Here is a 26,897-nt window from a genome sequence, read left to right on the forward strand (position 1 = left end):
ATGTAAATTTTTTGAAGAAAAGTTCCCCGAACTTGGAGCCTCACAGCATCCATCCTACTAAGACGCCATCTTGAATTTTCTCCTCTTCTTGAGTTTTTTTTATATTTCACTAATGCCAGTTCTTTTGCCTTTATTTTTTCAGCCACTAATTTGGAGAACCATATCAGTTTCCTTTTTCTCTTATTTTTATTTATTTTTATTCACATAAAGGTCAGTAGCTCTTTTTATTGCACCTTTCAACTTGGACCACTGTTTTTCTACTTCCCTAATGTTTTCCCATCCAATCAGCTCTTCAAGAACTCCCCCATGCTACTAAAGTCTGCATGTTTGAAATTCAGGACTTTGAGTTTTGTGTGGCTATTCTCCACTTTGGCTGCTGTATCGAAACAAACTGTATGATGATGGCTACTTTCCAGGTGGGCCCCCAGACATTAGAGAGACTTTCACCATTTGTGAACACCAGATCCAGTATCGCATTTTCTGTTGTGGGTTCCATTACCATTTGTTTGAGCAGAGTCTCTTGAAAGGCATCCACGATCTCCCTACTTCTTTCTGATTCTGCAGTCTGAATCCAGCAGGCAATACTTTCCTGGTTTCAGCCTTTTTATATGTGCATTGGGGTGCTTTATTTCGCAAGTGATCTTCACTGGTTCTGGTTCCTCCTCAGTTCTTTTATCTTGAGCATCATAATGCTCTAATAGAGCAAAAGGATTCTTTTAGGAGCAACAATTATGAAGGTGGATGTTTGTGTCGCATGCCGCAGTCTACCTGAGTCGACTGTGATCCATTTATTCCTGGGTTGTTTTATTCTTTGGGGCAGTGGTGGTAAAGTTGTATATTTCTGTGGGGTGATTGTAGCTGCTTTAATTGCCTTCAATTCCTGCTTAAATTTACAGAGCTCCTCTTTGATACTAGCAAGTTGAAGACAGATGGGCCAAGCCTTGAGCCTCCAGATGGTGTGCCTGGGAACTAAAGCACCACAATGATTACTTAACTGGGTGTCTTTCTGCCTCTAAGTTTATAACTGCTAATTATCACATTCCATAAAACTTTTCCTTTCATGCAAATGCATGTGTCTATCTTACCCAGCTAAACAATAGAGATATTCTATTGGTTTAGCTGGGTACTCGCCATTCATTGTAGAGGATGTCTCCAAGGGGGTGTGCAGGATCCTCTCTTTCTGGGCAATTAGCCAAGGCGTGTCTAAGGTCTGCTGGTCTTAGAAGAATCTGCACTACTGAGGATCCAGGTCTTACAGGAGGATAAATGCTAGCAGCAAATCTGTCAATCTTTCTTTGTCTTTCAGAGAAAAAGTTCACAAACTCTGATTTCTGAAAGTTTCTCTCTCTGACTCTTCTTCCCCCCCCCCCCCCTTCTCCAGGGCAGCATATAAGGAAGCTTTCTTGGCAATCTTGTTTCAATTGCATACCTTGGATTCCATACGCTAGGGGTTCAATCCTAGCCCTCAGTCTAGGTGTTGCAGAAATCTACATCTTTTTTTGAACACATGCTTCACTCCCACTAGTGTGAGAATCGGTAAATAACTTTAGTTTTAAATTTCTGCAAGCAGTCCGAGCAGAAGTCTTATTTTTTCACTTAAAGTTTGCTTAAACTTTGTTTATCGGTGGCTTCAGTGCCTTGAGACCCCTCCTCGGTGGTCTGCTGTCAGAGAAAAGGATGCAGTCCTTCAGTGCTGGACTGCAGCTTCACAGAGAAACTCTGGTGGATCTGTGAAGTCAGCTTCTACAAGTACCCGAGTCCCTTCCCATGGAGTTTGCTGGCTGGTGACCCTGTCACAGGTTTGTAGCACAGGCTGTGTGTATCTGGACAGAAACCCACCCAGGTTTCAAGGCGCAGGCTGCTTTTCCCGCCCCCCGGCCACATGGCAGAAGATCTATGGGGGTGGAGGGTACAGTCGGTCTCTGGCCGACTGGCAGTCAGAATATCTTCCATTCCATTGCATTTGGAGCTGTCTGAGGCTGCTTTAAAAACGCTGACAAAGGCACTACAGAGACTGAGTACTTCCATTATTTCCTATGGGAACTTCAGGGGTGGCTTGTAAATTAATTTAAACTTCATTTTTCACAGTTTCTGTGAGTAGGGTTCAGGTCCCCCACCTCCCCAGACCCCAAATCGCTATTTTTTTATTTTAAAATTTTGTTTTATTTTTGCCATTTTTGTGCAAATTTGTGACGGTGGCTATCTTTGATTTTAAGAATGATCTTTTTTCTAACTTTGATTTCTGCCTCAAAAACCCCTTGGTTTGATTCAAAATTGATTGGGGTGAACTCCCCAACCCCTAATCTATTGGATGTGGACATGATTGTGCCAGTTGGGCACCAGATCAGCGATTGTGTACCGCATGCTGTAACGCTCCTGGAAGGGGGTGGGAGCTTTGGGCTTTGCCTCTTCTGTGTTCTCTTGGCTGTGGAGCCAGCCTGGGTCTGTGTCTTCCAAAGAAAATCTTGCCCAGAGGCCATTCTGGAGTCTGGTGTAGTACGCCTGTGACAGGGGCCAGTACCCATGGAGAACCCAGATCACTTTGGTCTTACATCATTGGTCTTGAGCGCTTAGCCTTAACATGAAAAGGATAATCAGAAGTAGTCATTTCTATTCTTCTGTGGGCTATGAAGCCTGCGACTGTTGCAGCCTATGCTAAGGCCTGGAAAACATTTCAACTCTGGTGCGCTAAGGATCATATATAATCTTTCAAAGCCCCAATTCCTGCGGTCCTAGCATTCTCTAGGCTAGATTAGAAAAGGGCCTGGCAGTTGTGTGTCTCAAGGTACAGGTGGCAGGCCTCACTTTTTCCCCTTGTGCTTGAAAACAGAAATTGCTGGCATCTCGTCCAAATGTGACCAGATTTTTAAAGGGGGTGCCGTTAGGGCCCCTCCCCCAAATATGTCAGCCTGTTCCATCATGTAATCTTAACTTAGTTTTGAAGAGGCTCGTAAAGTTTCATAAGAGCCTCTTCAAGAGTTTTATTATTGACATTCTATTTTACAAATATTTGTATTTTTTACTGTATTATTGTATTTCACCGATTGTCCAGCTCTTTTTAGTGTAAACCACCTAGAACTTTTGGTTATGGTGGTATAAAAGAATTAAGTTATTATTATTATTCTGGATCTCAGTGAAGACAGTTTTCCTGGTGACAACTGTCTCAATGAGAAGTCTTGGAATTGCAGACACTGTCATACAGGGAGCTATATCTCAGGATCACAGAGGCTGGAGTCTACTTGCGCATGGTACCTTCCTTTCTTCCAAAGGTTGTTTCAGCTTTTCACATTAACTGAGAAGTTTGTTTACCTGCCTTTTAGCCTTTGGGTTCAACTAAGCAAGATAAGAGATTAGAGTCTGGACATGCATAGAGTTAATTTTCTGCACTATCTGGAAAGGACAAATGACTTTTGCCTTTTCAGTCATCTTTTTGTCCTAACCAGTCAGTCCAAACGAGTCAGACATTTTCCAAGATTTCTATTGCTAGATGGATTCGCACGGCAATCTTGTTGACGCACATTGGCTGTGGGAAATAGCCACCGACTTCTCTTAAATATCATTTGACTAGAAGTGTGGCGTCTTCATGGGTGGGAGACAGGACAGTTCTGCCCAAAGAGATCTGTAGAGCTGTTACCTTTACGAGATTCTACAGAGTGGATGTGGCTGTTATGAGGACGCCACTTTTGTGACCTTGGTTTTGCAGACAAGCTCATCTGTCCCACTCTAGTTGTCTGACATTGCTTAGGTGATGTTCCAATCATACAGACTGTTTATATAACAGAATGAAAGAGAGGTTCTTACCTGGATAATCTTTCTGTTAATACACACAAGTCTGTATTGCCTGCCCTGTGAGTTCTTTCTACACGCCTCCTTGCTGCCTTGGACAGGTCCATTGTCCAGAAATGGAGATCTCCTGTTAATTGGATGAACATGTAATTATTAATGGTAAATTAGTGCCGAGTTGTTTGAGGTTTTGAGCTTCATATGTGTTCCTGTTGCACAAAGCAAGGTGACTCGCTGTGTATACCTACTTTGCAAGTTTCTTAACTACTGTTCTTTTTATGAGTTACAGAGAACAGAAATGCATTGTATTACCGGGGAAGCTCCCCATAACCCTGCTGAGTTCTTCTGTTGTTGTGGCGATCGACTGCTTTGGTACAAACTGAAGAGGGAGCTCCAGTCCACTGGAGAAAGAGGTAGAACTGAAAAGATGTGATTGACACTTATGCAATAGCTCACAACCAGGGGATATTCACCTATTGTACAGAATCCTATGTGTATTAACAGAAAGAAGGTTATCCAGGTAAATTTTCGCTCCATAAGACGCACTTTTGGAAATAAGGGTGCATCCTTTGGAGCTAATATTTAAAATACCAAAAACCCATACCTTTTTTCATCTTTCTGGCTCCCAGCGCGCTTTCCACGCTCCTGCCTCAGTTCCCCTGCTTTCTTCCCTGCCAGTGGAACGTAGGGACTGGCAGCACCGTAAGCGGAGGCCCCTTGGTGTGGCTGGTCACGAGTGGTAAAGTGCGGGATTGGGAGTAGCGCATGGGAGCGATGGCCGGCACTCGCACACTTTCCACGTCGGACCGGGTCTGCTGAAGCAGATATCCGTCCTGTACACGCGCAGGGGCACAGGGGTATCTATTTTTGCTTAGTGGGATGGAGAAAAAACCCTGTAGGTGCCGGTGGAGGTTGTCTAAAGCTGACCTGAGCCTAGCAGTGAGGAAGCACCTCGTTTCGTCTGAAGCAATAGCTGTAGGGCTTGCAGCCTGACGAACTGAATCCTGTCCCTTGGTGTGGCTGGCCACAAGCGTTAAAGGGCGAGATTGGGAGTAGCACATGGGAGCGATGGCCAGCACTTGCACGCTTTCTGTCTTGGACTGGGTCTGCTGAAGCAGATGTCCGTCCTGTGCACGTGCAGGGGTATCCACAGTATTTCTGCTTAATGGGTTGTCTAAAGCCGACCCAAGCCCATCAGTGAGGAAGCGCTTCGTTTTTTCTGAAGCAATAGCTGTAGGGCCGCAGCCTGATGAACTGCATCCTGCTCTCCTCCTGCTGTCAGTTTTACTGTTTTCTGAACTTACAAAAACACAGAGTGTTCTGAAGAGCATTTTCTCTTCTTGAGTGCCTATGATGAAAAACTGATTACTTGCAGAGAGCATTATTGAAGAAACTACATAAATGAACAAAATCAAATTGCACAGTGAACACTAGTGCTGCCCGATTCACGATTTGAATCGGTTCAACATTTCACTTCGGGTGAATCGATTCAAATCGATTTAAAACAAAAAAAATCCCCCCCCCCCCCCCCCGATTCATTAACTGACCCTCGGCCCCCTAAATCAGGAGCGGCAGCGCTACCTCTTGCTGGTGACCGCTGCCGCACCTGCTTTAGAGGGCGATGGAGGAGGGTCAGTCGGGAAGTGCTGGTTTCCAGCTTCCCCTCTGGCCTTCCGCTGGTTTCCGGCTTCCCCTCTGGCCTTCCGCTGGTGTCCGGCTTCCCCTCTGGCCTTCCGCTGGTGTCCGGCTTCCCCTCTGGCTTCCCGCTGGTGTCCGGCTTCCCCTCTGGCCTCCCGCGCACCATTTATCTACTAGCAGCAGCCTGCAGAGAAGATCGATGGTACTAGCGATCTCTGCAAGCAGTTATAGGTCTTTGGAGCTGTTTCCTCTACCGCAGTCCCATCCCTCCTCTGACGTCAGAGGCAGGATCGCGGCAGAGGAATCAGCTCCGAAGACCTATAGCAGCTTGCAGAGATCACTAGCACCAGCGATCTTCTCTAGAGGCTGCTGCTAGTAGATAAATGGTGCGCAGGAGGCCAGAGGGAACACGCAAGCCTTCGAGAGGAGAGAGTGGGGGGGGGAAGTGGTGCAGGCCTTCAGAGGGGACAGGGCTTTGGGGGGGATGCAGGCCTTCATAGGGGTGATATAGGCCTTCGGGGGGGATGCAGGCCTTCGGGGGGATGCAGGCCTTCATAGGGGTGGTATAGGCCTTCAGGGGGATGGGCAGGCCTTCAGGGTTGGGGTGCAGGCCTTCGGGGGGGGGTGCAGACCTTCAGGGGGACAGACCTTCAGGGGAGGGGGGGCATTGGTGTAGAAGTACACGGAGGGAGGGAAGGGGGTTCAAAGAGACGTGCATATGCTGGACTTTGGGGAGGGAAGAAATAATGTGTCTAAAAACAGGAGAGGGAGAGAGATGGTGGACAATGGGATTTGGGGAGGGAAGGAACAGAAAAGGAGAGAAATTGGACACAAGGGATAGTGTGGAGGGGGGGATAGAGATACTGGATAAGGAGGGTAGTTGGGAAAAGAAAGGGAGATATGGGGGACCCTGGGATAGTGGGGAAGGAGGGAGAGATGCTGGATGAAAGGATAGTTGAGAAAAGGTGGATCTGTGGATGGAGATGAAAAAAAGGAAAGATGCCAGACCTCCAGGGGAGGGAAGGGAAACGGAAGGGTAGGACAGAGATAGAAGATGGATGGTTAGCATGGAGGAAGAAGAAAGGAGACCCTGGAAAGCAAGTTATCAGAAGATAACCAGAGCCGGAGACCAACAAGATTAGAATAATGACCAGACAACAAAAAGTAGAAAAAATAATTTTATTTTCTGTTTTGTGATTACAGTATGTCAGATTTGAAATGTGTATCCTGCCAGAGCTAGTGTTAGACTACAAACATGAGCTAGGATTTAACACAGAGAGGAAAAATATTTTTTGTTTGTTTACACCATAGCATCAGTGTGGTTAGGAGAAGGCAAAGGGGGTGAAGAGGCTATAAAATAAACCCACCAGGATGTTTGAAAAAACACCTAATTGGGCAGGAAAATCGAATTGGAAAAATCGATTCAATAGGTTGAATTGAATCAAAAATTTTTTTCCCTGAATTGGGCAGCACTACTGAACACTGATCTGGACCATTGCTTTAAACCAGGGGTGTCCAACCTTTTGGCTTCCCTGGGCCGCATTGGCCGAAAAAAATGTTTCTGGGGCCGTGCAAACGCTGCAGCAAACGCTGCAGCAAGACAGAGGAAGGAGCCGGCAAGACGGTAAACACCCGGGGGCAGCAGAGGAAAACACTGCATCGCCCTCAACTGGGGCCACACAAAATACTTCACCGGGCCGCAGGTTGGACACCCCTGCTTTAAACCATGGGACAACAGATTTCAAACCAGACACAAATTGTAATGAACAAGCTGCCTTAAAGCATGTCTCTTTGGTTCGTGACAGTGGCTTTCTGACTTATGAGGAGTTCGTGAGCAGAGTAGCCGAACTTAGTGATATAACTGCAAAATTGGCTTCTGGCCAGGACAAACATCTCCTGTTTGAGATCCCGCGACTCCCGTGAGAACTGATGGCAGTCATTTGGAGTAGAGTCCCAAAAAGCGTGTGCCTGCTGCCTTGTGCTCCGCTGCTGGAAAAGAGCATGGGAACCGAGGCAGGAGCATGGAAAATACGGTGGACCGCCAGAATGGATAAAAAAGGTACGGGGGGGGGGGGGGCTGGCTTGGGGTTGGCTGGCTGGCTGCCATTACACTTGCCTACTATTAGACGTGCACTGTACCCTGTCCCGGCCTACCACTAGACCACCAGAATTTTTTTCCTGGTTTTTCCTCCTCTACAGGTGGGTGCATTTTATGGTCAGGTGCGTCTTATGGAGCGAAAAATACGGTAATATTCCATTATGCAATCAAAAAGATTGGAGTCCTTTTACTAAAACTTAGTGTGTGTTAATGGACATTAGCCTGAGCCATAAGGCCCATAGATTAAAAATAGAATGTACAGCATTTAGCACATGCCAAGCTTTAAAAGGGGCTGCTGAAAAGTTCTCATCCCAACCAACAAATTTGAGGCAGTCTCCATAGAGTCCAGCAATTTTCCACTTTTTCATTCCATATTTTTCCAACAGAATGAAAAAAGTGGAAAATCACTGGAGAGAGTGCCCCAACTTTATTGGTTGGGCTGAGAACTTTTCAGCAACTACTAGAAGGTATAGAAGATGAAAATGTAAGGACAACTGGAAACAACCACAGTGACTGAAATCGTCACTGCTTGGATTCAACACCAGGATGGCAACAGAGCCTTCAAAGTCATCAATATCAAAGCATCCAACCACTGTATATCTGGCTTCAGCACTTTACATTGCCTCCTTATGTGGTGTAACTTGTCTAATTACTTCTGTATTGTAAATCTAGAAATAAAAACTAGTAGACAGCATGAATTCTTTTTACTTATCGTTTTTAATGCAGTGTCTCTAGCATGCCCCGACGGGACCCATTTCGCCCAAAAGGCTTTCTCAAAGGTTCGTGGAGGAGCTCAATGCGGCATCCTTCTTCACTTAGGGCTAGAGCTGAACTGCTTTTTTTTCGTGGAGCAGCTCTAGCTCTAAGCGAGGAAGGATGCCGCAATTGAGTTCCTCCACAAACCCTTGAGAGCCTTTTGGGCAAAACAGGTCCCGTCGTGGCATGCTAGAGACACTGCATTAAAACCATAGAAACATAGAAGATGACGGCAGAAAAGGGCTACAGCCCATCAAGTCTGCCCACGCTGCTTACCCACCCCCTGTCTATGCCCTAATGACCCAATTTCCTTATTTTGACCCTCGTAGGGATCCCACATGGGTATCCCATTTATTCTTAAAGTCTGGCACGCTGTCTGCCTCGATCACCTGCACTGGAAGCTTGTTCCTATGATAAGTAAAAAGAATTCATGTGATTGGTTGGCCTGGAACCTTCTTTATCCCAGGACAAGCAGGCATGATATTCTCACATGTGGGGTGACGTCATCTACGGAGCCCCAGCGCGGACAGCTTTTCAAGCAAACTTGATTGAAGTTTCAAGTTTGCTACACTGCACCATGCATGTGCATGCCTTCTTGCCCACTAGAGGGCGCATCCCCACCTCGTGGTCCTCAGTTCAGTTTTTTCCGCGGAGCCAGAAGCCCTGTGGAAATTGAGCTCTGATAGCTTGCCTTCTGTCACCGCGTCTGGGTGATTTTCGCTCGGTCGCTGTGCTTTACTTTCTTTTTCAGTTGTCTTTGTTATAAAAAAAAAAAAAAAATCTTTTACGACTTTCTTTTTCTCGGTTCGGCTCCGGGGGCCCCCGTGAGCCGCGGCCGCCGGCCGTGCTCATTCCGGCCTTGTCGGTTTTCATGTCCCGTCCCTTGACGGGTTTTAAGAAGTGCACCCGGTGCGATCGGTTACTTTCTATTACCGATCCTCACCGGTGGTGCTTGCTCTGTTTAGGGCCTGAGCATCCGACAGACTCTTGTGACAGGTGCTCTACTTTCCAGGCCAGAGCGCTCCGCCGACGCCATGCCAGGATGGCGGAGCTTTTTGCGGTCGACTCCGCGGCGGGGAAGGCCTCGGCTTCGTCCTCGGCCTCGGGATCCTCGCCCCAGCCGCGTCCCTCGACTTCATCGAAGCCTGCTGCTCCGACCAAGCCTACCTCGGGTAAGTCCCCGCTTCCCTCCTCAGCCCCAGGTTCGGCGAAGAAGCCATCCTCGTGCTCCTCGACAGCGGGTGGGTCGTACTCGGCCCAGCCCAGGGTTGGCAAATCTAGTGCCCCGAGGTCGCCCTCCAGGGAGCACCCCCCGGCCTCGGACCTACCGGCCATGATGGGGATCCTGGCCTTCCAAGACTTGCTCCGAGCGTTGATTACCTCGGAGCTGTCAGGAGCCATCGAGCAACTGCAGCAGGCTTCGGCCTCGACTGCACCGGTCTCGACGGCCCAGGCCTCGGCGGCCTCGGTCTCGGTACCCTCGACTTCGGGTGCCGGGACGGCCCCGACCTCGATCCCGACTTCGACCTCGGGGGCCCAGCCTGAGAGGAGCGTAAGGCCTCGGGACAAGGTGCGTCGGGTCAGGAGGATATCGTCTTCCTCTTCTTCGAGGTCTTCTCGGGGCTCCTCACCCTCGGACCGGCCTCGGGCGAGGCGTCGTCCGAGGAAACCCAAACGTTCTCGGGCTTCTCCTCGGAGGCGTGGTCGCTCTTCGCCGCTCGAGGGCGAGACCTTGCGTGTCTCGAAGCTCCGCCTCGACAACCCACGCCTGTTTCGCTCCCCCGCGAGAGGGGGTTCGAGAGACTCTTCCCCGAGACGGAGGGGGCGTGCCTCGGTGCCTCGGACCCCCGGGGTTTCCCCCAAGGGCTCTTCGGGGCGCAGGCGTTCCCCGACCCCTTCGAGGTCGCTGGATGTGGCCTCCTGGGGATCGGGGTCTGGCAGGGAACCGCGGTATTCCCGCGAGGCTTCCCCCTTCTGTTCGGCGGGGAGATCTCGAACCCCCTCGCCACCCGCCAGAACATCCTCTTTCTCCAGGTTCGTGCAGGATATGGCACAATCCTTGGGGCTTGACTTAATGGCGGGTTCTCAATATACCAAAGAGTTCCTGGAGAAGCAGGACCTTCCTACTCCCCCGAGGGAAACTCCTCGCCTTCCTCTGAATAAGGTCCTACACCAAACCTTCCTCAAGAACTTGGACTCCCCTCTTACAATCACTGCGGTGCCGTCCAAGATGGAGTCCAAGTACCGGACCATTCCGTCTAAAGGGTTCGATAAGCCTCAACTCTCACACCAGTCGTTGATCGTGGAGTCGGCGCTTAAGAAGACTCAACCCTCCAGAGTCTTGGCGGCGGTCCCGCCCGGGAGGGAGGGGCGGACCCTGGACAAGTTTGGTCGTCGCCTCTATTCTAATTCCCTCATGGCGATCAGGGTCCTCGACTACGCATTTACGTTTTCATCCTATTTGCGTAGCTTGGTGAAGGACTTACCTCAGTATAGGGAGGTCATGCCTGCTTCCCATCGAGAGGGGTTTGCCACATTCATGTCCAACTTGTCTCAATTGCGGCTGTACCTGTTCCACGCTGTGTACGACGCGTTTGAGCTTGCTTCGAGGGTGTCGGCCTTTGCGGTGGCTATGCGCCGGCTAACGTGGCTCCTTACCCTCGATATGGACCCTAACCTACAGGAACGCCTGGCCAATTTACCATGCGTGGGTTCAGAATTATTCAATGAATCCTTGGAGGCGGCGACCAAACGTTTGTCGGAACAGGAGCGCTCCTTAGCCTCCTTGGTCCGTGCTAAACCTCGTGCCCCGCCGCAAAAATCTTTCCGGCCGCCCCCGAGGACATACCCGCAGAAGTCTACTCCTGCATTTTCTAGACCTCCGGCCCGGCGCCCTCCCCAACAGGGTAGAGGGGGACAGCCGAAACCTCCGGCGCAGGGAGCGTCCAAGCCGGCCCCGTCCTTTTGACGGGCTGTGCGGATGGGGGCGGGCCCCCTCCGCAATATCACCGGACCCCCTCCCAATCGGGGGCCGACTCAGGTCCTTTTCTGTGGCTTGGACTGAGATTACATCCGACGCATGGGTGCTCCGGATCATCTCCGAGGGCTACTCGCTGAATTTCTCAGCCACGCCGCTGGACCATCCACCCGGAACGTGTCCGTGCAACCGCAGCCAACTTCCCCTTCTCCTTCTGGAGGCCAGGGCCTTGTTGAGCCTACGGGCGGTGGAACCAGTGCCCCCAGAACAACGGGGAACGGGGTTTTACTCCCGTTACTTTTTGGTCCCAAAGAAGACAGGGGACTTACGCCCCATTTTGGACCTCCGGAAGCTCAACAAATTCCTGGTCCGGGAGAAGTTCCGGATGTTGTCACTTCCGGTTTTATACCCTCTGTTGGAGGAAGGGGATTGGATGTGCTCCCTAGACTTGAAGGAAGCCTATACTCATGTTCCGGTGCATCCCGCTTTCCGCAAGTATTTACGGTTCCAGGTGGGGGATTTGCACCTTCAATATCGGGTTCTCCCATTTGGTCTTGCTTCGTCCCCTCGAGTCTTCACGAAGTGTATGGTGGTGGTTGCGGCAGCCCTGAGATCGCAGGGGCTCCAGGTCTTTCCCTACCTGGACGATTGGCTGATCAAGGCCTCCACCAGGGAGGGGATTATCTCAGCGACCCGACAGACTATCATCTTCCTTCAACGACTGGGGTTCGAGGTGAACTTCCCCAAGTCTCAGTTGAGCCCGACTCAATCCCTTCAGTTTATCGGAGCCGTGCTGGACACGGTTCGCCTCCGTTCCTTCCTTCCTCCTCCTCGGTTGCAGGCCCTGCTTCGATTGAGTCGCCAGGTTTCGCGGATGCCCGCAGTTTCTGCTCATCGCATGATGGTGCTCCTGGGCCACATGGCGTCGACGGTCTATGTCACTCCGTTCGCCCGATTGCATCTGAGGCTTCCTCAGTGGACCTTGGCCTCCCAATGGCGTCAGGAGTGTGATCCACTCTCTTGCCCGATAACGGTGACTCCTCTTTGAGACGCTCGCTCCGTTGGTGGACAAACTCTTCCAATCTTTCAGGGGGTTTGCTCTTTCTCGTTCCGCCGCATCGCAAGGTCCTGACCACGGATTCCTCGGAGTACGCGTGGGGGGCTCATCTCGACGGTTTGCGGACCCAGGGTCTATGATCGGCGGAGGACCGTCTTTGTCACATCAATGTGTTGGAGCTTTGGGCCATTTTTCTGGCGGCTCGAGCGTTCGGCCACCTGCTCCACGACCAGGTAGTCCTCGTGCGGACGGACAACCAGGTGGCGATGTATTATGTGAACAAACAAGGGGGAACGGGTTCTTGGGCCCTGTGCCAGGAAGCCCTGCGCCTTTGGGAATGGGCGGTCTCCCAGAACATCTTCCTACGTGCGGTTTACATCCAAGGAGAAAAGAATTGCCTAGTGGACAGGCTCAGTCGGCTTCTCCAACCGCACAAGTGGTCGTTGAACTCCCGGGTTCTGCATGAGGTCTTCGACCGCTGGGGAACTCCTCAGGTGGATCTGTTTGCCTCCCCCGAGACTCGCAAACTGCCCCTCTATTGTTCCCGGATGTACTCCCAGGACCGTCTCGAGGCAGATGCCTTTCTTCTCGACTGGGGAGGGAGATTCCTTTATGCGTTTCCTCCTTTTCCTCTGATATTGAGGACGTTGGTTCACCTCAAGTCATCCGGAGCCACTATGATTGTCATAGCGCCACGTTGGCCTCGTCAGCACTGGTTTTCCCTGCTCCTTCAACTCAGTGCCAGGGAGCCTCTACTTCTGCCAGTTTTCCCTCTCTGCTGTCTCAGAGTCGGGGTTCGCTGTTGCATCCCAATCTTCCGTCATTGCATCTGACGGCTTGGTTCCTTTCCCCCTGACTCCGGCGGTCAGGGAGGTGTTGGAAGCCTCGCGCAAGGCCTCGACTCGGCTTTGTTATTCACAGAAGTGGACCAGATTTGCATCCTGGTGTACCTCACATCATCTGGACCCCAATTTGGTTCCGGTGTCTTCGGTTCTGGAATATTTGCTGCATTTGTCCCAGTCTGGGCTGAAGACAACTTCCATCCGGGTGCATCTCAGTGCTATTGCTGCTTTCCATCGGCATCTAGAGGGTCGTTCTCTCTCTCTTCATCCTCTGGTGGTTCGTTTCATGAGGGGTTTAGTTAATGTTAATCCTCCGCTGAAACCTCCTCCTGTAGTTTGGGATCTGAATGTGGTCTTGGCTCAGATGATGAAACCTCCCTTTGAGCCAATTGACAAGTCTCTTCCTAAGTTTCTCACTTGGAAAGTGATCTTTTTGCTTGCGCTCACGTCTGCTCGTCGAATTAGTGAGCTTCAGGCTTTGGTTGCGGACCTGCCCTTTACTGTCTTCCATCATGACAAGGTGGTTCTTCGCACCCATCCCAAATTTCTACCTAAGGTTGTGTCTGATTTCCACCTCAATCAGTCTATTGTCCTTCCGGTGTTCTTCCCGAAGCCCCACTCTCATCCTGGTGAAGCGGCTCTTCACACGCTGGACTGTAAGAGGGCGTTGGCTTTTTATCTCCAACGTACCAAGTCATATCGGAAGGTTCCTCAATTATTTTTGTCCTTCGATCCTAATCGGCTGGGACATCCTGTTTCCAAGCGCACCTTGTCCAACTGGCTCGCTGCTTGTATTTCTTTTTGCTACGCTCAGGCTGGTCTCACGCTCCATGGTCAAGTCACGGGGCATAAGGTCCGGGCGATGGCAGCTTCTGTTGCTTTCCTCCGGTCTACTCCTGTGGAGGACATATGTAAAGCTGCCACTTGGTCTTCGGTTCATACGTTCACCTCCCACTACTGTCTGGACACTTTGTCCAGAAGCGACGGCCGGTTTGGCCAGTCGGTGTTACGTAACCTGTTTTCCTAAATTGCCATCCTCCCACCTGCCCTTTTTTGGTTGGCTTGGAGGTCACCCACATGTGAGAATATCATGCCTGCTTGTCCTGGGATAAAGCACAGTTACTTACCGTAACAGGTGTTATCCAGGGACAGCAGGCATATATTCTCACAACCCGCCCTCCTCCCCGGGGATGGCTTCTTTGCTGGTTATGGAACTGAGGACCACGAGGTGGGGATGCGCCCTCTAGTGGGCAAGAAGGCATGCACATGCGTGGTGCAGTGTAGCAAACTTGAAACTTCAATCAAGTTTGCTTGAAAAGCTGTCTGCGCTGGGGCTCCGTAGATGACGTCACCCCACATGTGAGAATATATGCCTGCTGTCCCTGGATAACACCTGTTACGGTAAGTAACTGTGCTTTCCGATGTCAGAATTGATGTCAGGGGGGAAGGCTTGTGGGCTGGCGGCATGCAGTCGCTGCATGCACCTGACCTTTCCCTTCCCGTAGTTGCGGTGGCTGGGAATAATTAAATGGAGCTGGCGGCAGGGGATAATTAAATGGAGGCAGCAGGAGTGGTAGGGAGGAATAGGTGGTCAGACCGCGTACCCCAGGTTGAGAAACACTGCTTTATTTCACTTCTCCTGTCCCTTCCCCACCAGTCAAATAAGAACCATAGTCACTTTGCAGGGGGGAAGAGGTTCACACCAAGAACCTGAATAACTCTAGATGGTTTTGTCTTTCTATTCTGCAGCACAATCGCTTTGTATCAGACAGCAAGGACAAGGAGCCAGAGGTGGTGTTTGTGGGCGACTCCCTTGTGCAGTTGTTGCACCAGTTTGAGGTGAGAAGTTGAGTAAAGAACTTAGAGCTAGATTCTCAAAAATCCGTGTAAAAAAACCGATGGGCTGCTGTCGCAGCTGTTACAATACCGATTTTTAAAAAAGCAAGTCATTCTTCAAAAAATGCTGGTACAAATGAGGTTGGTGGAGAGTAACGAAAATTTGCTAAGTTTGCATGTGCCCATTGCTGGTGATAACAATGAGCACATGCACAGAATAAATGCAAACCCTCTCCCAGGCTGCCAGGAAAAGTAACCCTTCACTAACACCCCTCGGCAGTGGGAGAGATGCCCATGCTCTCCCGCCACTATGCAACACCATCACCTCAGCGGGAGAGATACCTAATCTCTCCCACTGCCAAGAAACACACACTCCCAACCTGACTTGGCAGTGTTTAGTTGGCTGCCATTGAATTCTATTGCAACATATGTCTCTGCGTGTGTCTATGTACCCACGATTTTTTTTTTTGGGGGGGGAGTGGAAACGGGTTTTTGGGTGGTTTCCCTGCATGCTCTAGTTCAACCCCCCCCCATAAAATAAAAAAAATCACCGTTTTTCTGGGTTTCCTGGGGGGGGGTTCCCCCTGGCCATTTTAGGGCAAAATTGGCACCTGCGGCAGCCATCTTGGATTTTCATTAAAGTTTTTAAAGGTGTATTTTTTTGACCTTAGGAGCTTCGTTTTCGCTCCAAACTTCACAGATAGCCTCCTCAGGACAGGATGGCACAGATTCATGCCATAATTGCAGCGGATGGCTGCTACTCTGTCATCTTATGATGCGTTTGAGCTGTGGGCTAGGGCCACTGCTTTCTCTGTAGCAATGCGCTGCTTGGCCTGGCTTCGCACCATTGACATGGACCCTAATCTTCAGGACCATCTGGCAATGACCTCTTTGAAGAATCCATAGAGGCTGCCACTAAGAAATTGTCTGAGCATGAAAAGTCTTTCGCTTCCATTGTCAGACCAAAGCCAGCTCCTGCTAAACCTTCACGCCCTACTCTAGGTTTCCAGAGGCATTGTACTCCAAGGGCTGCTCCTTACACTCGAGCACCTTCTAAGAAACCGCAGCAACAGAAATTTCAGCCTTCTGCTGCACCTAAGGCTTCGCAGCCTTTTTGACTATCTAAAACAAAGAGCATAACCTCAATTGTTCTGCCTCTGTCCATCCTTCCCCCCCCTAGGAGGTCATCTCCATCATTTTTACCACCGATGGGAGACCATTACATCCGACCTCTGGGTGCTGTCAATAATTAGGGAAGGATACTCATCATTTTGCTCAGGTTCCACCAGAGCTTCCTCCAAGAGAGTATCCTTCCAGTCCATCCCAGACAGCCCTTCTTCAGGAAGCTCAAGCTCTGCTTCGTCTCCATGCCATTGAGGAAGTTCCCTTGGAACAGCAGAGCAGGGGTTTTTACTTCCATTACTTCCTAGTTCCGAAGAAGACGGGTGATCTGAGACCCATTTTGGATCTCGGGGCTCTCAACAAATTTTTAGTCAAAGAAAAATTTTGTATGTTGTCCCTAGCGTCCCTTTACCCCTTCTAGATCAGAACGATTGGTTATGCTCTCTGGATCTCAAGGAGACTTATTTTCACATCCCCATTCATCTGACCTCCCGTCAGTACCTCAGATTTCGGGTGGGGGATCTGCATTATCAATACAGAGTGCTATCCTTTGGCCTGGCTTTATCTCCCAGAGTGTTCACCAAGTGCCTGGTGGTGGTAGCAGCAGCTCTAAGGAACTATGGTCTTCAGGTGTTCCCCTACCTGGACGACTGGCTCATCAAAGATTCAACTTCTCAGGGGGTTATTGATTCGAAATCAACTTTCCCAAATCCTATCTTCAGCCCTCTCAGAATCTACAGTTCATCGGAGCTATTCTGAACACTATCCAACTAAGAGTATTCCTTCTGCAACAACATCTGGAGCTCTTCTTCAACTCTGTCACTCAGTGTCTTCCTGCTCTTCAATCTCAGCGAGACACATGATGGTACTACTAGGTCACATGGCCTCCACAGTATACGTGACTCCTTTTGCCAGACTTCTCTTCAGAATCCCTCAGTGGACCCTGGCATCTCAGTGGACGCAGGTTTGTGAACCACTCTCTGGACACATTACAGTCACTCCTTCATTGAGACAGTCTCTCCGTTGGTGGATGCTCTCTTCCAATCTCTCCAGAGGCTTGCTGTTTCAAACGCCCCCTCATCAGAAGGTCTTCACAATAGATTCCTCGACCTATGCTTGGGGGGCTCATCTCAATGGTCTCCGTACTCAAGGGCATTGGTCCAGCGTAGATGGTTGGTGTCGCATAAATCTGTTGGAACTCAGAGCAGTATTCAGTGCTCTCAAAGCTTTTCAGCATCTTCTTCACAATCAAGTAGTCCTCATTCGTACAGACAATCAAGTCGCCATGTACTATGTCAACAAGCAGGGAGGAGCAAGATCTCTTTCCCTTTGCCAGAGGACTCAGAAAGTTTGGAATTGGGCAGTTCTTCACAATATCTTTCTGAAAGCCATCTACATTCAAGGAGAGAAAAACTTTTTAGCGGACAAATTGAGTCGTCTTCTACAGCCTCATGAATGGACACCCAATTCGTCGCCTCTCCATCACATTTTTTCTCAAATAGATCTCTTTGCGTCTCCACACAACAACAAACTGCCTCAATTTTGCTCCAGGATATACTCTTCTCATCACCTTGAAGCAGATGCTTTTCTTCTGGAATGGATGAACCAATTTCTATATGAATTTCCTCCATTCCCTCTCATTCTCAAGACACTCTTCAAACTCAAACACGAACATGCCACCATGATTCTCATAGCTCCTCGGTGGCCCATACAACATTGGTTCTCCCTTCTGCTTCAACTCAGCAGCAAGCACATAAGCATCACCTCTGCCAAGTCAGACCACAGGTCCATCGTGCTCAGCAGTCCGCTCTCGCGGCGGCCCCCCAGGTCAGTGACCTGCAAGTGATCCTCTACTGAAGACATTTTGTCTTGTATAGTACCCCCTCTATCTATATCCCTCAATCCCCTTTTCCTTCAGGAACCTGTCCAACCCCTTCTTGAAACCCCAAATCATACTCTGCTCTACCACCTCCTTTGGAAGTGCATTCCAGGCATCCACCACCCTCTGAGTGAAGAAGAACTTCCTAGCATTCGTTCTGAACCTATCTCCCTTCAATTTTCTTGAGTGCCCTCTTGTTCTTGTTTCCCCGGCCAGTCTGAAGAATTGGTCCCTCTCTACCCTCTCTATACCTTTTATGATCTTGTAAGTTTCTATCATGTCCCCTCTAAGTCTCCGTTTTTCCAGGGAAAAGAGCCCCAGTTTCTCCAGTCTCTCGGCATATGGAAGGTTTTCCATGCCCTTTATCATTTTCGTTGCTCTTCTTTGGACTCTCTCGAGTGTCGCCATATCTTTCTTAAGGTACGGCGACCAGTATTGAACACAGTACTCCAGATGCGGGCGCACCATCGCCCGATATAGCGGCAAGATAACTTCTTTGGTTCTGGTAGTGATTCCTTTTTTGATAATGCCCAGCATTCTGTTCGCCTTCTTTGAGGCCGCTGCGCATTGTGACCCCGGCTTCATTGTTTGGTCCACCAGAACCCCCAAGTCCTTTTCTAGGTTGCTTTTCCCCAATACCATCCCCCTCATGCTATAGTTGTACATCGGGTTTCCTTTCCCTATGTGCAAGACTTTGAATTTCTCTACATTGAAGCACATTTGCCATTTATTCGCCCATTCACTCAGATTGTTCAGGTCCCTTTGTAGCTCTTTACATTCCTCAACAGTTCTAACCCTGCTGGAGAGTTTTGTGTCGTCCGCAAATTTTATAACCTCGCACTTCGTCCCTGCTTCTAGGTCATTAATGAATATATTGAACAGCAGTGGTCCCAGAACTGACCCCTGCGGGACACCGCTCGTAACTGCTTCCCATGCCGAGTAGTGCCCCTTTACTCGCACCCTCTGCCTCTTGTCTTCCAGCCAATTACAGATCCATCTGTGCACGTCTCCTTCCACTCCGTGGTTCCACAGTTTTCTTAGCAGGCGCTCATGGGGTACCTTGTCGAAGGCTTTTTGGAAGTCCAGATATATGATGTCTATGGGGTCACCATGACCCAATTGTTTGTTTATCCCCTTGAAGAAGTACAGTAGGTTTGTTTGGCAAGATCTTCCTTTACAGAAACCATGCTGGCTGGTTCTCATCAGATTATTTCTCTCTATATGCTCATTGATGCTGTCTTTGATTAATGATTCAGCCATCTTCCCTGGAACTGAGGTTAAGCTCATTGGTCTATAGTTCCCTGGGTCGCCTCTGGATCCCTTTTTGAAGATAGGTGTAACATTCGCTATCTTCCAGTCCTCCGGGATTACCCCTGTTTTCAAAGATAGGTTGCAGATCTTTAGTAGTAACTCCGCTATTTCATCTCTAAGCTCCTTCAGTATTCTCGGGTGGATTCCATCCGGCCCCGATGATTTGTCTGTTTTTAATCTATCTATCTGTTTGAGTATGTCTTCGAGGCTCACCTCTATTGACAATAGTTTTTCCTCTTGGTCCCTTTTGAAGGTTTTTTCTGGATTAGGCACGTTGGTTGTGTCCTCTTTCATGAAGATTGACGAGAAGAACTTGTTTAATCTGTCTGCCACCTCCTTTTCCTCTTTTACCACTCCTTTCCTGTCTCCCTCATCCAGGGGTCCCACTTCCTCCCTCGCTGGTTGTTTTCCCTTCCTGGAACCTCTATTTCTACCAGGTTTTCCGTCTCTGCTTCCACAGAGTCAGGGATCTCTGCTTCATCCCAGCCTGCAGTCTCTGCACCTGACAGCTTGGTACCTTTCAATGTAACTGCCAATTGCCAGTTCTCTCAATCTGTCAAGGACATTCTACAGGCTTCCAGGAAGCCTATTACTAGGCAATGTTACAACCAGAAATGGACTAGGTTTTCTGCTTGGTGCACCCTTCATCACAAGGAACCTCAATCTACCTCTTTGTCTTCAGTTCTGGATTACCTATTGCATTTATCTCAATCAGGTCTTAAATCAACATCCATTCGCGTCCATCTTAGTGCAATTGCTGCTTTCCATCAGCCCTTAGAGGGGAAACTTCTTACCTTATTTGTTCTTGCTAGATATTGTAAACCTTTCCTGCCCTTGTCATTTTGTGTCTAGTATTGTTAATTGTAGAGCATACATTTCCCTGTTGTGTTTATTTTATTGTTTTGATTTTTTAAAATTATTTCCCTTTGATTTTAATCTATTGTTAACCGCTTTGATTTGACTTTTTTTGTTAATAATGGTGGTATATCAAATAAAGTAACTGTTATTATCCCAGGACAAGCAGGCAGGTATTCTCACTAGTGGGTGATGTCATCCGACAGAGCCCCGACACGGACATCTTGAAAGCATGTCTTGCTTGAAGAAACTTAGAAGTTTCGAGATGCCCGCACCGCGCATGCGCCAGTGCCTTCCCGCCCGATGTACCGGGCGTGTCTCCTCAGTTCTTTTCTTTCCGCGGAGCTGAGAAGTTTGTACTTCATTCTGCGCTGACTGAAATTCAGTTTTTGCCTTCTTTAACACGCGTTTCTGTTTATTTCTTTGACTTTATTTCAATTTTACTTTATTTTTCTAAAAAAAAAAAAAAACTTAAAATTATTTCTTCCGGCGGTTCGGCCGGGCCGGCCTCGTGGCTGCGGCCTAGCGGCTTCGACCTTGCAGCGTCAATTTTCTGGCCTATGTCCCGACCAATCACCGGTTTTAAAAAGTGCAGCAAGTGCCAGCGTGCGATTTCGCTGACGGACCCACACCGACGCTGCCTTCAGTGTCTTGGTCCGGAACACGTTCCGAAATCGTGCCGGCCTTGTTCCACGCTCACTGCGCGCTCGTTTAAGCGGCGCTGCTTGCTCTGGGAGTCGATGTTCAAGATGGAGACTGCCAAGGACATCTCTGCTACTGCGGCTGTTGAGGTTTCGCCGGTCCGTTCGAAACCTGCATCGACGACTCCTGCATCGAGCATCGTGAAGCCCGCATCGTTCGCACCGGCTTCAGCATCGAGTTCAGCATCGGCGCCTGCCTCCGTCTCCTCGGTTCAGGTACCGCCTTCCACTGTCCCTCCTGTGGTCATCAAAGTGCCTAAAGCTAGCAAGCAGAAGCACTTGGCCACGAAGGAACGCGAAGACCATGCAGGAGGACCCCCTTTCGGTGCGGATCCCTCCATATCGGCTTCGCTTCGTTCCCTGCTAGAAGCTCAGTTTGTCGAGCTTATGCGCACTATGGGACCCCGGCTTATCGCCAACATTCACGGTGAGCTTCCGACCCCGGTTTCAGAGGGCGGTCCGCCCCCTCCCCCTCCTCCTCGTCATTCGATCTCTCTGCTCGACGAGGGGGATCGGCGGAGGGCGGCGGAATCCTCCAGGAGGGCTTCCCTTCCTGAGATGCCACCTTTGGAGCCCATCACACCTCCACGCCAACAGGGTGCTAGGGCGGCTCCTGATAATCGTAGTCCTGGGCATACTGCATCGCAGGAGGAGTTCTTCCGCACTCCATACCAGACCTGGGTGGCGCTGCGTGAATCCGCATCTCTGCCACCTCTACGATCCACTGCATCGAGCCCTATCCATTCTTTTGAGGCTTCAAAGGACCAATCGATGCATAGAAGATCTCGTTCTCCGTCCCGTCACCGGGAGGGGCATCGATCTCGGCACTCTTCTCGGCACTCCTCACGTCATTCGGAGGTGTCTCCGCAGAAGAAGATGCAGCGTTTGGGATACTCCTCGTCGGATGTGTCCCAGCCGGAGGGGCCGGAGTATGAGGAACCATCTGCCTCCTATTCTCCCTGCCGATCTCAGCTCTCCCTGGACCTGGAGGCTTCCACGTCTTCTAGCCCGTCTCGTCGGCCGGCCTTGGCAGACCAACTGTCTTTCTCATCCTTTCTCCGACAGATGGCGGATGACTTGGATGTGACTTTGGACACTGGGTCCAAATATTCTAAAGAGTATTTGGACACCATGCATTTACCTCACCCTCCGGCGGAGACACTTCGGCTTCCTCTACACAAGCTGCTGGACCAAACTTTCATGCGCTGTTTTGAGACACCGTATTCCTTACCTGCAGTTCCCAGTAAACTGGATGCTCGATACCGCATCGTTCACCACAAGGGGTTTGAGGGAGCTCAACTTTCTCATCAGTCCCTTCTAGTCGAGTCCTCTCTCAAACGTTCTCATCCCTCCCAAGTCTATGCTTCCGTGCCTCCGGGCAGAGAGGGGAGAACGATGGATAAGTTTGGTAGACGTATCTATCAGAACTCGATGATGGCGACTCGAGTACTCAACTACAACTTTTTCTTCTCTTCATACTTGGATTTTTTCTTGCCGGTGCTCCGCAAGTTCATTCCTTTCATCGATGCTCAGGCTCGTTTCCAGTTTGAAGAGGTGGTGGCGACCCTGTCCCAATTACGCCTTCAACTGATGCAATCCTCCTACGATGCCTTTGAGCTCTCGGCTCGAGCTGCGGCATGTTCGGTTGCCATGCGTCGCCTGGCATGGCTTCAAACCATCGATATGGATCCGAACCTCCAAGACAGACTTGCAAATGTACCTTGTGCAGGAGCGGATCTATTTGATGAGTCTATCGAAACTGTTACTAAAAAGCTGTCGGACCATGAAAAGTCTTTTCAGTCTATTCTACGTCCTAAACCGAAGCCTCAGCAGTCTCGTCCATCTAGACCGCCTCAAATTTACCAGCGGCGTTATCAACCGAGGCAGACTCCTCCTGCGAGACAGCCTGCGAAGAGACAGCCTCCGCAAAAGACTCAGCAGAAGCCTCAGATGCCGGCTGCACCCAAGGCTACTCAGCCTTTTTGACTCTCTTCCAGGGAGCATAACCGACGTTCTGTCTTCCCCTGTTTTTCCCATAGGGGGTCGTCTCCATCATTTTTGTCATCGATGGGAGTCAATCACCACAGACCTTTGGGTCCTTACCATCGTAAGAGAGGGATACTCTCTTCATTTCCACCGGGTCCCCCCGGACCACCCTCCAAGAGAGTATCCTTCCAACTTAACGCAGACCGCCCTTCTTCTCCAGGAGGCTCAGGCCTTGCTTCGGCTTCGGGCTGTCGAGCCAGTCCCGTTAGATCAGCAGAACCAAGGGTTTTACTCCCGATATTTCCTGGTTCCGAAGAAGACGGGCGATCTGCGGCCCATTTTGGACCTTCGAGTCCTCAACAAGTTTTTGGTCAAGGAGCGGTTCCGTATGCTGACCCTTGCCTCTCTCTATCCCCTCCTCGAGCAGAACGATTGGTTATGCTCTCTGGACCTCAAGGAGGCCTACACTCACATCCCGATTCATCCGGCCTCCCGCAAGTTCCTCAGATTTCGGGTGGGACATCTACATCTGCAGTATCGAGTGCTTCCATTTGGCCTTTCCTCTTCGCCCAGAGTCTTCACGAAGTGTCTGGTGGTGGTGGCCGCTGCACTCCGGAACATGGGTCTCCAGGTGTTTCCATACCTCGACGACTGGCTCATCAAGGCCCCGTCGGCCCTAGAGGTCATTTCGGCGACCTTGACTACAATTTGTTTTCTGCAGAACTTGGGCTTCGAGATCAACTTTCCCAAGTCACATCTTCAGCCCACCCAGACTCTCCCCTTCATCGGGGCGGTCCTGGATACCATCCAACTTCGAGCGTTCCTTCCTCCTCAGCGCATGGATGCTCTTCTTCTACTCTGCCAGTCGGTGTCTTCTCGCCCGTCCATCTCAGCGAGACACATGATGGTCCTCTTGGGTCACATGGCATCCACAGTTCATGTGACGCCTTTTGCCAGACTACATCTCAGAATTCCTCAATGGACCTTGGCATCTCAGTGGACTCAGGTGTCCGACCCATTGTCCCGTCACATTGTAGTCACTCCTGCTCTACGGCAGTCTCTTCTCTGGTGGATGACCTCTTCGAATCTATCCAGAGGTTTGCTGTTTCACTCTCCTCCCCACCAGAAAGTTCTCACGACCGATTCATCGAACTATGCATGGGGAGCTCATCTGGATGGTCTTCGCACTCAGGGGTTCTGGACCAGTGCGGAATGACTCCATCAAATCAATCTTCTGGAGCTCAGAGCCATCTTCAATGCTCTTCAGGCTTTTCAACATCTGCTTCACGACATGTTGGTCCTAATTCGCACCGACAATCAGGTCGCCATGTATTATGTAAACAAGCAAGGGGGCACGGGCTCGGCCTCCCTCTGCCAGGAAGCTCTTCGAGTCTGGGATTGGGCGGTCCGCCACAACACCTTCCTCAGGGCTGTCTACATTCAGGGGAAGGACAATGTCTTGGCAGACAAATTGAGTCGTCTTCTCCAACCTCACGAATGGACGCTCAATTCCAAACCCCTTCATCAGATATTTGCACAGTGGGGGACACCTCAGATAGACCTCTTTGCAGCCCCCCACAACTTCAAGCTGCCTCAGTTTTGCTCCAGGATCTACACTCCTCTCCGCCTCGAGGCAGACGCTTTTCTGCTGGGTTGGGGGAATCGCTTCCTATATGCGTTTCCTCCTTTTCCTCTCATTCAGAAGACTCTGGTCAAGTTGAGTTCAGACCATGCCACCATGATTCTAATTGCTCCTCGGTGGCCCAGACAACCTTGGTTCTCCCTTCTACTTCAACTCAGCAGCAGGGAGCCCATACTTCTTCCAGTGTTTCCTTCACTACTCACTCAACATCAAGGTTCACTACTTCATTCCAATCTGCAGTCCCTCCACCTGACAGCTTGGTTCCTTTCAACATAACTCCTCACCAGTTTTCTCAAGCAGTGAGGGAGGTCTTGGAGGCTTCCAGGAAGCCTGCTACTCGACAATGCTACTCCCAAAAATGGACTAGATTCTCCTCCTGGTGTATTTCCAATGCCACGGAACCTCAGCGAGCTTCCCTTTCTTCTGTATTGGACTACCTTCTACACCTATCTCAGTCTGGTCTCAAGTCTACCTCCATACGAGTCCACCTGAGTGCTATTGCGGCTTTCCATCAGCCTCTACAGGGGAAACCTTTGTCTGCTCATCCTGTGGTTTCCAGATTTATGAAAGGTCTTTTTCATGTCAACCCTCCTATCAAACCTCCTCCTGTGGTTTGGGATCTCAATGTTGTCCTGTCTCATCTCATGAAGCCTCCGTTTGAACCTCTCAACAAGGCTCCACTTAAGTATCTCACCTGGAAGGTGGTTTTTCTGGTGGCCCTCACGTCTGCTCGCCGGGTCAGTGAGCTTCAGGCCCTAGTGGCGGATCCACCGTTCACTGTATTTCATCATGACAAGGTGGTTTTTCGTACTCATCCGAAATTCCTGCCTAAAGTGGTCTCTGAATTTCACATCAACCAATCCATCGTGCTTCCAGTGTTCTTTCCAAAGCCTCATTCTCATCCTGGGGAAGCTGCTTTGCACACTCTGGACTGTAAACGTGCTTTAGCTTTCTACTTGGATCGCACAAAGCCTCACAGAACTGCTCCTCAACTTTTCGTCTCCTTTGATCCAAACAAGTTGGGACGACCTGTATCGAAGCGCACCATCTCTAACTGGATGGCGGCTTGTATCTCTTCCTGCTATGCCCAGGCTGGATTATCCCTTCCCTGTAAGGTCACAGCCCATAAGGTCAGAGCAATGGCAGCCTCTGTAGCCTTCCTCAGATCGACACCGATTGAGGAGATTTGTAAGGCTGCCACTTGGTCCTCGGTTCATACATTCACCTCTCATTATTGTCTGGACACTTTTTCCAGACGGGATGGACAGTTTGGCCAAACAGTGTTACAAAATTTGTTCTCTTGAAATTGCCAACTCTCCCACCATCCCATTGGGGTTAGCTTGGAGGTCACCCACTAGTGAGAATACCTGCCTGCTTGTCCTGGGATAAAGCAATGTTACTTACCGTAACAGTTGTTATCCAGGGACAGCAGGCAGCTATTCTCACGTCCCACCCACCTCCCCTGGGTTGGCTTCTCAGGCTAGCTACCTGAACTGAGGAGACACGCCCGGTACATCGGGCGGGAAGGCACTGGCGCATGCGCGGTGCGGGCATCTCGAAACTTCTAAGTTTCTTCAAGCAAGACATGCTTTCAAGATGTCCGTGTCGGGGCTCTGTCGGATGACATCACCCACTAGTGAGAATAGCTGCCTGCTGTCCCTGGATAACAACTGTTATGGTAAGTAACATTGCTCTTTGTCCTATGAGCCAACATCAGGCAGGAACACACCAGCAGGTGCGCGGTACAAGCACTGCCTTAAAAATTTAAAGTAGCAGTGCACTTGGTACGTGAACCTGGTTCCATAAAAGACATTGCTCATGTGAGAATATATGCCTGCTGTCTTTGGAGAACATTTACTAAAAATAAGTAACTTTGCTTTCTCTTTGGCTCATTCCTATCATGGTATGCACAAAACTCCTGAGCCATGTGATCTGGGTGTAGATTTTTATATAGTTTTGTTTTTTTTAATAAGGAAAGCTAATGGGAACCTGTGAAGGGTGTATATGTAATATGCAACTTTCATGTTTTTATGTGTAGATTTGGCGAGAGCTGTTTTCTCCACTACATGCTCTGAGTTTTGGAATTGGAGGAGATGCTACACACCATGTACTGTGGAGGCTGGAGAATGGAGAACTGGACCATATCAAACCAAAGGTGAGAAATGAGTGTTCAGAAAATGGGTTGAGGCCAACCAAATCATGGCCCTAGTGCAGCCACTGCAAGCCCATTCCTCTAAGCCAGCCTTTACTTCCCAAGCCTACCTTTTTAAACATTCTGGTGGTCTAATGGCCTCTTCAAAGCAGGAACACATACCAAGTTGCTCCTGTCCCTCTTGGACTAACACTCCAAAAACTTTGAAGTCAAAACTTAAATCTTTCTTATTCAAAGAGGACTATGATATCCTTATAAGGAT

General features: G+C 49.8%; 1 protein-coding gene across 6 annotated transcripts in view; it reads left to right on the forward strand.

The window, feature by feature from the left end:
• The window catches only part of PAFAH1B3 (platelet activating factor acetylhydrolase 1b catalytic subunit 3), a 99,059-nt gene that overhangs the window by 39,766 nt on the left and 32,396 nt on the right, over window positions 1–26,897 (forward strand). For 4 of the 6 annotated variants that reach the window (XM_033963479.1, XM_033963478.1, XM_033963482.1 and 1 more), the window contains 2 exons: window positions 14,901–14,990; window positions 26,522–26,638. In XM_033963479.1, the coding sequence (XP_033819370.1) occupies window positions 14,901–14,990; window positions 26,522–26,638 (207 nt within the window). The remainder of the gene's footprint in view (window positions 1–14,900; window positions 14,991–26,521; window positions 26,639–26,897) is intronic. The other 2 variants (XM_033963483.1, XM_033963484.1) reach the window with 1 other exon arrangement.

This window comes from Geotrypetes seraphini, chromosome 11 (genome assembly GCF_902459505.1).
Source record: "Geotrypetes seraphini chromosome 11, aGeoSer1.1, whole genome shotgun sequence".
Classification (NCBI taxonomy): Eukaryota; Metazoa; Chordata; class Amphibia; order Gymnophiona; family Dermophiidae; genus Geotrypetes; species Geotrypetes seraphini.